Source organism: Pterocles gutturalis, unplaced genomic scaffold (genome assembly GCF_000699245.1).
Source record: "Pterocles gutturalis isolate BGI_N339 unplaced genomic scaffold, ASM69924v1 scaffold4866, whole genome shotgun sequence".
Classification (NCBI taxonomy): Eukaryota; Metazoa; Chordata; class Aves; order Pterocliformes; family Pteroclidae; genus Pterocles; species Pterocles gutturalis.
Genome location: NW_010105246.1, coordinates 18,790 through 27,888, shown reverse-complemented (window position 1 = coordinate 27,888; position 9,099 = coordinate 18,790). Strand labels below are relative to the sequence as shown.

At 41.8% G+C, this 9,099-nt stretch overlaps 1 protein-coding gene across 1 annotated transcript; it reads left to right on the top strand.

Moving 5' to 3' along the window:
• Positions 1-808: 808 nt before the first annotated feature.
• UBE2V1 (ubiquitin-conjugating enzyme E2 variant 1) lies at positions 809-7,179 on the top strand (the record flags this gene model as incomplete). Its single annotated transcript, XM_010087296.1, has 3 exons — positions 809-994; positions 4,859-4,984; positions 5,371-7,179. Coding segments are annotated over 3 exons (459 nt in total), but the record flags the coding sequence as incomplete, so codon positions are not given.
• Between the last annotated feature and the right edge of the window lie 1,920 nt (positions 7,180-9,099).

The window sequence follows — 9,099 nt, the reverse complement described above, 5'->3', positions numbered from 1 at the left end:
GTAGCCCCCCCCCCCCCATGTGGCTTCTTGCCACACAAACCCAGTACAGGGCAGAAGTGGTGGCCTGGAGTGCATTTATGTTTTGTGATGGCTGAAGTACAGACACCTTGAAGAAGAAGGAGTAGTTAAGTCCCCCGTGGGCTCGGTTCAAGATCCTCCTTTGCCATGGCTTAGTGTATGACTTTGGCTATGCCGCCTAAGCTCTCTGTGTCGTTGTTTTCCATTAATGTAATGGGGATGAAAAAATTTCCCTGTTTTGCTGTGTGTTTTGAGGATGAATGTGCCAGCAATTAAGAAATGCTGAAATTCCTTGGTGGTGGAGGTCATGAGTACGAAGGATGCTATTGCTGCTGACAAAGCCCACTTAAATTAATTTCAGATTAACCTACTAATGTTATGGAAGAGTTTTGTTTGCTTTAAATGGTATTTTTAAAAGCTCTGAGTGAGTTGAGTGATGTCAAGCCTCTTGTGGTGTCATTTTGTAGAGCCTTCTGAATTTTTCTCTTAGAAATCATATAGCTAAGTGCTAATTAGAGCTCTGTAATACCGTGTGTATCTCTGAATGGACAGATTTCCTTTCATTTTACTGCCTGCCCTAATACCTGGCCTGCCAGCCTTCTAGCATATTTAATTGTGGATACCTCAATTTTGCTTGTAAAATCCAAACTAAATAGAGGCATATCTTTTTCATAGTATTGAAATATTGTCATTTAAAAATGGTTAATATTTTTATGTCCTCACCCAAAATGTTTTCTGTAGAATGACCAGAAGTATCAGTGGAATTACTGCAGCTTTATTTCTTTACTAGATTTCTCAACTCGAAATATTTTTCTTATTATTTTCAGGAGTAAAAGTTCCTCGTAATTTTCGTCTGTTGGAAGAACTTGAAGAAGGTCAGAAAGGAGTGGGTGATGGAACAGTTAGCTGGGGCCTTGAAGATGATGAAGATATGACGCTTACAAGATGGACAGGAATGATTATTGGACCTCCAAGAGTAAGTATCCACTTAAATATTAAAATATTTTTTCCTTCTCCCTTTTCTTCTCTTAATCTAACCACTGAAGTAGAAAGCAAAACACAAATGAGTGAAAAAACACTTTAGCAAGTCATGTACGTTGAAGGTTCAGGTTCCATATAATAATGGGTTTCATATATCTATATGTCTTTTTGCTTATAATTTGGAATATTTTTAGTGCCTTTCTCTGGCTAGTTCTGTTGCATGTCTGCTTTATATTTACAGATTCATTAAGACATAACTTTTGAGATTCCAGGATTCTAGTACCCTGTGCTCTTGAATACAGCAAGGTTTAAAATCCTCAGTCTAGTGAGGTTACATATGGAGCTGATGTAGGTAAAACATGGATGTTTATTCAGTACTGCTAGTCTTTCTGCTGTTCTTGTTGAGTTTATGGGTTGGTTTTTATGGCAGCAGTACTGACTTGCTCTTGTAGAGTTTCAGCTAACTCAGGAAACTCAGATTTTGATGAATTCCATTTCTTCTCTGAATGTTCTCTCCTGAAGTAGCTCATTATAATGCTGCAGGTCTTTGTGGCAGTATTGTGGTCTCTCTCTCTTCTCCCCCCAAACCCTGCTAAACTGTGGGTCTCCACTCTGGTAGTGAACTTGAGGACTTAATTGTGCATAGTATGTGTGCATGTGTTCTCAGAACAAAACTTGTCTGTTGTCTCTAGTTTCACTGTGTATCTTTGTCCTGTTTCCTTAGTATGCTTACCATGAAGTGCAAGGAGCTGATTCTCCTTCCTGCAGCAGTAGATGATGTCTTTTCTATCTGGCCCCAGTATCACTTGTCAATTAATTCCAGTGTTCTCAATCTATTATATGGAAACCTTTAATCATGCTACTGCCCTATGTGTTTCCATTCTATCAGTTGCCTTCTCTGACATACGATGAGGTTGTACGGTAATTTATACTGTAATGGCATTACACATGCAGTATTTTCCATCTCATCCTGAAGTGTTGTTTACTTTTTGTCTGCAGTTGTTAACATCTCCCCATTCCTGATCACTTTATTTGTTTATGATGTGCCTAAATAATTTCCTAGAACAGCATTTGGTTTTGGAACACTGGGAGAGTGTTAATGAGCCTGCATTAAGACTGTGAAGAAAGCTCACTGTGTGCAGACACTTTATGGAAAATTTAAGCAACCTTGGAATCTAATTTAGAAAATTAAATAGAAACTGAAATGTGCAAACAGGCATGTGCTGACTTGTCAGTGGTGATAGAAATTTGTAGTTCATGCCGTACTGCTAACCAAGTCTAGAGGACTGTCACAGAGGATGATTCAGCTGTGCCTCTTTTGTCTTTCTGACCAGTTTATGGATATAGATATTTTTTTTAAGTGTCTTGACTTCTTTTGAGCTTATTCCTTGAAAGCAACAGGCTTGTCGTGGTGTAACCCCAGGCAGTGCACAGTCCCACACAGCCACTTGCTTGCTACTCCAGTGGGATGGGGGAGAGAATCAGAAGAGTGAGAAAACTCGTGGGTTGAGATAAAGACAGTTTAATAGGTAAAGCAAAAGCCTGGTGTGCAAGCAAAGCAAAACAAGGAATTCATCCACTGCTTCCCATGGCAGGCAGGTGTTCAGCCATCTCCAGGACAGCAGGGCTCCATCACACGTAAGGGTTATTTGGGAAGACAAAATCCCATAACTTTAAATGTCCCCCCCCTTTCTTCTTCTCCCCCAGCTTTATATGCTGAGCTTAACATCCTGTGGTATGGAATATCCCTGTGGTCAGTTGGGGTCAGCTGTCCCGGCTGTGTCCCCTCCCAACTTCTTGTGCACCCCAGCCTGCTCGCTGTGAGGTGAGAAGCAGAAAAGCCCTTGGCTCTGTGTAAGCGCTGCTCAGCAGTAACTAAAACATCCCTGAATTATCAACACTGTTTCCAGCACAGATCCACAACACAGCCCCATACCAGCTACTGCGAGGAAAATTAACTCTATCCCAGCCAAAACCAGCACAAGGCTGTATTGAGAGAGATTCTGGGAGCTTTCAGTCACTCTTATTTGCTGTGTGGCTGTCTTGCTCTAACACTGTTCATACTTCGTTATATTATTGCTGGTTTTTTTTCTTAATAGGATGTGGGAATACTGACTCTGGAAAAAAATTTTAAATCTTATTTCCTTCTGAGTAGAATTAGTCACACTTGTAGCAGGTGGAAGAATCTCATGTTGGACATCCCGGAGGGAAACATGAACCATGTACAGAGTTAGATCCGTGCTGCTGCTCCGAGTGTCCCTGCTACCATACATGGAAGCATGCTTCTCCTTCCCAGACTTTGTGCGGATAGTTTCACAGCCAGTGATTCATCTTGTTTATATAAGCTATTTAAAAACAGTGTCACTGTCAAAACTTCTGCTTTATTTGCACATATTTTATATTGGCTATAGATATGCGCCCAGTGAATGCTTTCCATTCACTAGACTTGATGTGCTGCAGTTATTTGCAAAGACTCTAAAAACCTGCAGGAAGCTCTGGGCTGAGCAGGAGGCTTGGTCAGGGGCTCGGTGAGGAGACCTACACAGGCTGCACAGAGCTGACGGATGACTTTTTTTCCCAGAACTTTGTGACAGCGTTCAGTTTGTCACCACCCTGGCTGGGCATCTGAAAAGCTGTCTGGCCAAGGCACTGGAGGAGTGACCGAGAGGTGCCACTGCCCACCAGCGCTGGCCAGGCGCTGGTCCTGCCGCGGGTGGCTGCAGGCTGGTTTAAAGCCACTTCATTTGTGCAGATATTGAGATTTTCAGGGGAATAACAGGTCCTTGAAAGGGACTGCACGGAGTTTTATATTTAGAAGCTTTTGTACACTGGGCAACTATTCTTAAGATCCTGGGGGAGCCATCGTGCTCTGGCCACAGGTGAGGAGCTGCTGGCAGCTTCTGGGCTTTTATGCTCGCACATTTGCCTGGGTTTTTGCTCGTGGTCACTGCCTTGTGAGTTTAATTTCATTGCAGTGTTGAGGGTACAGGAAATGGTGTCAGGAGCTCTGAATCTGGAGAGCTTGTCTGCCTAAACTTCCCCACTGTTCCTGTTGTATGGTTCTGCCAGCTGCCTGCTCTGCCCAGCGGAGCTGCAGCTCTGTGCCAGGCTGCACCAGATCAGCACATCAAAAATAGTTATTCTCAGAATGGAGAATAACCTTAACTGTTGTTATGTCTTTTATTTAATTTTAAATATTAAAGAATCAATGTAGCCCTACATTTGTTTCTCTTCTATACCCATTGATTGGTTAGTTAAAAACTCATGATCCAGGATTTTTATTAGCTGTGAAGTATCACAGAGTGTTACTGCGGTGAGACAAAGTGATAATGCTGTTTGGGATCAGGATGTACTTTGCAATGTGTTGAATCTTGGAGCATTCCCCTGTCTGAGAACTGACACATTGGTTTATGACCAAAGAATATTTTTCAAGTGCAGTTCTAGGACAGGCTGACTTTAGATAGTTGCCTAAGCTAAAGCTGTGGCTTCATTTTCAAGGTGGTGTGTGTGATGAGTAAACTGGTAAAACAAAGCTGCTTTATAAAGCTGGGTTGAAAAGCTTTATATCTGAGCTATATAATGATTAAAAAAATCGTTTCAGTTGGTGAATGAGAAGCAATGCCAATTTCATTCCTTATATGAAAATTTGATGCTTAAAAGACCAGTAGAATTTATTACCCTGAAGAGGTAAATTTTGATACTCTGAATATTATGAAATTAACCCAAACTGAGGTAGCATGGTGTATAAGTGGCTGCCCTTATGTTTAGTAGTTTACATGTCCCTAAAATAACCACTGTTTTAACCAAATGCTTATTGAACTGCCTGATGTAATTGTTCCCCCCTTTCTTTTCCCCTCAGACAATTTATGAAAACAGAATATACAGCCTTAAAATAGAATGTGGGCCTAAGTATCCAGAAGCACCTCCATTTGTAAGATTTGTAACAAAAATTAATATGAATGGAGTAAATAGTTCTAATGGAGTGGTAAGTTTTGGGGTTTTATTCATTTTAATGTGGTTTTCATGTGCAGCTTTGAACTAATGCTTTGTTTATACCTGCAACTTGTTTAACTACCTTTTGCTTGCTGGTGCCATTTGCTTGAGGAGGAGGAAAGGGGGGTAGATGGGAACTGTATGAGCCAAGCGAAATCAGAACATAGAATTGACTTTTCCTGCCCTTTTGCAACTCACAAATAGTTGCATCATGCAGGAATTTATTATGCTTTTAGGAAGCCACTTGGTTGCTTTTGCTTTCTTTGGTTTTTCCTACTGAGATTTCTTATAGGATCTTTAGTTGGAGGGTTTTGGGTGGGGAGTTAAGTGTATCAAACGCATCGATTCTGACAGGAATGGTCTTTTTGTCTGTTTTAGGTGGACCCCAGAGCCATATCAGTCCTAGCAAAATGGCAGAATTCTTATAGTATCAAAGTTGTTCTGCAAGAGCTTCGGCGTCTAATGATGTCTAAAGAAAATATGAAACTTCCTCAGCCACCTGAAGGACAATGTTACAGCAATTAATTAAAAAAAAAAACAAACCACCATGCCCCCCTTATTCAATTTAAGCTGTCTTCATTTTCCACAGTAGTAAATTTTCTAGATGCATCTTGTAGACCTCAAAATACTGGAAAGGAAGTTCCCATTCAAAGGAAGTTTTTCTTGAGATACTGTAAATGATACTAATTTTTTTTTTCATTTTAAATATAAGTTGTACTATAACAAATAATCCTGTCGTGTAACCACTGTCCACATAGCTGAACTTCTGGTATCAGGAAAAGTCTATTTAAATTTATTACTGTCAAGACCAGTGTGGCACATCTAACTTAACTGTGAAAGCATACATCCCACAATCACCTTGCTGTGTGTCTGGCCTGGGTTGTTTTGTTTTTTTTTTTCTTTTTCTGTCTTTTGCAATAGAGTTGAAGCTCAGGGCTATTTATTAGAGTAGACACAAAGGTTTCTGCTTCCAGTACTACGCTGGGCTTTATGGACTACTAATGGGGATGTGTGCTAACCTCAGTCATCCCTCCCTTTGTGCTATCTCTAGTAAAGGCTGAATGTGACTGTGGTTGGTTTTGGTTTTTTATTATTTTTTTAAATGCCCTGATAATCTGGGGCAAGCTTTCCTTCTTCCCTTTGGCCAAGGCATAGATTGTATTTCTCTTCCTGGTCCCCCTCACCAGTGACGTGGGCTTTGGGTGAGGGATTCAGGGTTCCTTTAATCTCTTCCCTCTTCCCCTCTTTTTAGTGGGGGTGCTGCTTTCTTTTTGCCCCTCTTTGTGACTCTTCTCACCCCTGGCCCCCAGGGGTAAGCGTTGGGGCAATAACTTGACCTGTTCCCTCCTGCTTATCGTTTTGGTTTTGCAACAAATTTAGTCTTCACCAGCCTGGGAAACAAGAGTATCTATTCTGCTCGCAAACTTGGATTTTCCCTGTCCCTCCAGCACTGCTGCCACACCGCCAAGCTGGCCACGTCTGATGTTATTAGATAGGCTTTTGACGTGGTGAAAAGAGCAGTAATTTACCAGGATTGCTGAAATCTTCTGCTGCCAAACTTTAATGGGGAAACTCTGCACGTAGAGATTCTGAACACACACTCCAGCTCAAATAGTTGTATCTTGGTGCTTTGGATTGACCCAAGAATGTTAATTAACAAAATGTTGCACTTATGTTTGGCCCTTCTAAAGATGTGACGACTACAGACAAATCAAACCGGTGTAGTAGGTTTTATTAGAATTCTCTAAGTCTTAGAAGAGAAATCTCTTGAGTGAAGATTTTGGGGAAGTGGTGCATACAGCAGATTAAGGACCTTAATTGGCTTTGCATCCTGGCAAATCACTGCCTTTTCTGGTTTACTGGTTTGGACCACTAACTGCTGAAATGTGGATGCAAGCTTACATACAGCCGACCTAGTGTGTCCTAAGTTTTATGACAAATTCAGTGTTTGTGTAAAAAAAGAAAAAAAAGGAGAAAAAAAGGAAAACTAAACACATTTTAAAGCAGCAGCTATCAAGTCAATGAACAATTGATGTTTCCATTAACTCTTCTGAGGAAAATATTAGTTGTAAGGATTTAACATCCTCTGTAATTAAAGTTTAACATAACAGTATTCCATAAGCAGCCTTTTTATTGTATCAGACCATTGCCTGATTTTAATATAATAAAAAGTGTGCATTAATATTAGAAGGCTTTAATTGTATTTATGTTTAGAATTTTGACCCCTTATGGAATTCTTGATTTGTTGGAAGTATCTTCCTACAGATCACATTTAGCTAACAGTATGTAAACTGGTGGCAAAAGGCAATTGTCTTTATCCAGCTGCTGCTGCTGTGCCAAGGAGAATCTTTAGTTTTAGTTCAAGCCTCAGACTCACATAGATGTGGCCGTTGGTAATGTTATGTGATGCTAAGGAACTGCTGAAATGAATTTCTAGATAGACGATACATGTGCTGTCTGAAGGTGCTCTGTCATTCAGTGACCGTTCTGTGCTGTGGTCCTGAGGAAGTCAAACCCTGTACAGTGACGTGTTACGCTGGCTGTCAAGTTCAAGGAGAACTTCACAACCTGAGATTGTACCTGTTTGCCCTCAAATAGTGAAGTGTAAAAAGCTGACCTTCTCTCCAAAGCTGGATAAAAATGGGGCTCTGAAATTTTGGCCTTTTCCGAGTGTAAAGCATCTCCACTTCAGAGGATTGCCCAAAGGTACTCGTGCGGTCACTTCAGTGTTGTGGTGAAACAAGGTTCTTCCTGGTTTGGGAATGGAAAAGGGAATGACCTTTTATGAAACTTTGTGAAACCTGCTGCTGGCTTCTGGCTTGGAATACTGCTCAGTCCTTTGGTAGCTCGGAGGTTATCTGTGAAGACGACGCGATTAGTGCTTTGTCAGCATCGTGTGTGTGTGTTTATTTAAAACAGCTTGCTATCTGAAGATGTTAAATGGGAATCAGAACAATGCTTGATAATTCTAGCGTGCTGCTCGATTATCTCTGTTTTTCAGAGCTGTTGTAGGAGTGCCCTTGGATATGGTTGGTGCATGTTTGGAGCCTCCCTCAACCTTCCTATTTCAAGTAACGGTTTTAAAACCTTGGCACTGTTTTGCTTTGTGAGTTGTACGGGTTAGAGCATTCCACCCTACCCAGGCCGTGCTCCGCAGGGAGCTGTGCGGGCAAGAGCTGTGTGTTACCAACGTTTGCCATATGAAGTTGGGTGGTGCTTTAGGACAAAAAGGGTTCACTGTAAATTCTCTCAGCCAGGGATTGCACTCTTTGGACATATCAGTGTGTATTGCTGTTCTGCTTCAACCGAATAGGAGCAGTATGGAACAATAGCGCCCTACGAGTCAGGTGCCATTGAATCTACACATTGTAGCTTTATTGTCGCTTTGTCGGTACGCGTGATCTGCAAACTGTAGTGGAAGAGACCGGGCATCCCACAGCCTGGTTGCTTGTCTGTGCTTCAGAAATGAAGTGGGGAAGCGAAACCGAGCCTTACCCGGATCTGTGCTACCTCTGGCAGTGTAAGGGCAAAGCGTTCAGCTGGGCTCTGCGAACCCTCAGTTTGTGTGCTGGACTCATCTCACAGCATGGTGACGGTAGAGGGAGCTAACAGGCTTTGCAAGGCTGGGGTCTGAATAAGGTGCAAATGCTCAGTTTAAATGGTAAGTCTTCTTGTGAGAACCACTTTTCATATTTATCCTGAATCTGTTTCAATTTTAAAAGCCCATTTATCGTGACTTTCTCACTGTACAGGCATTAACTTGCTAGGGGGAAAACCAGCACTGCAGTGAGATTTTAATTGTTAATAAAGACTAATTGTTGTTTGCTTCTTGCTTTCTTGTAGTTCAGCTCTGTGTGTATACGCAGGGAGTATATGTGTAAATATGCCTTTTCTGTACTCAGCTTCTTGCAGTGCTTTGGATTAAAATTTAGGTTTCTTCTACTATCAGTAGAGTAATAGGTTTGAAGCCGGGAAGTGCCATCAGCGGCTCCGTGAGATGCCGGTGCTGGCTGTGGTTCACATGAGAGTCACACAAGGACGCAGAGCGGGGAAGGCAGCCGGTGAGCGTGGCCATGCCCATCAGGCTTGGGCAAACAGCCTGGCCGA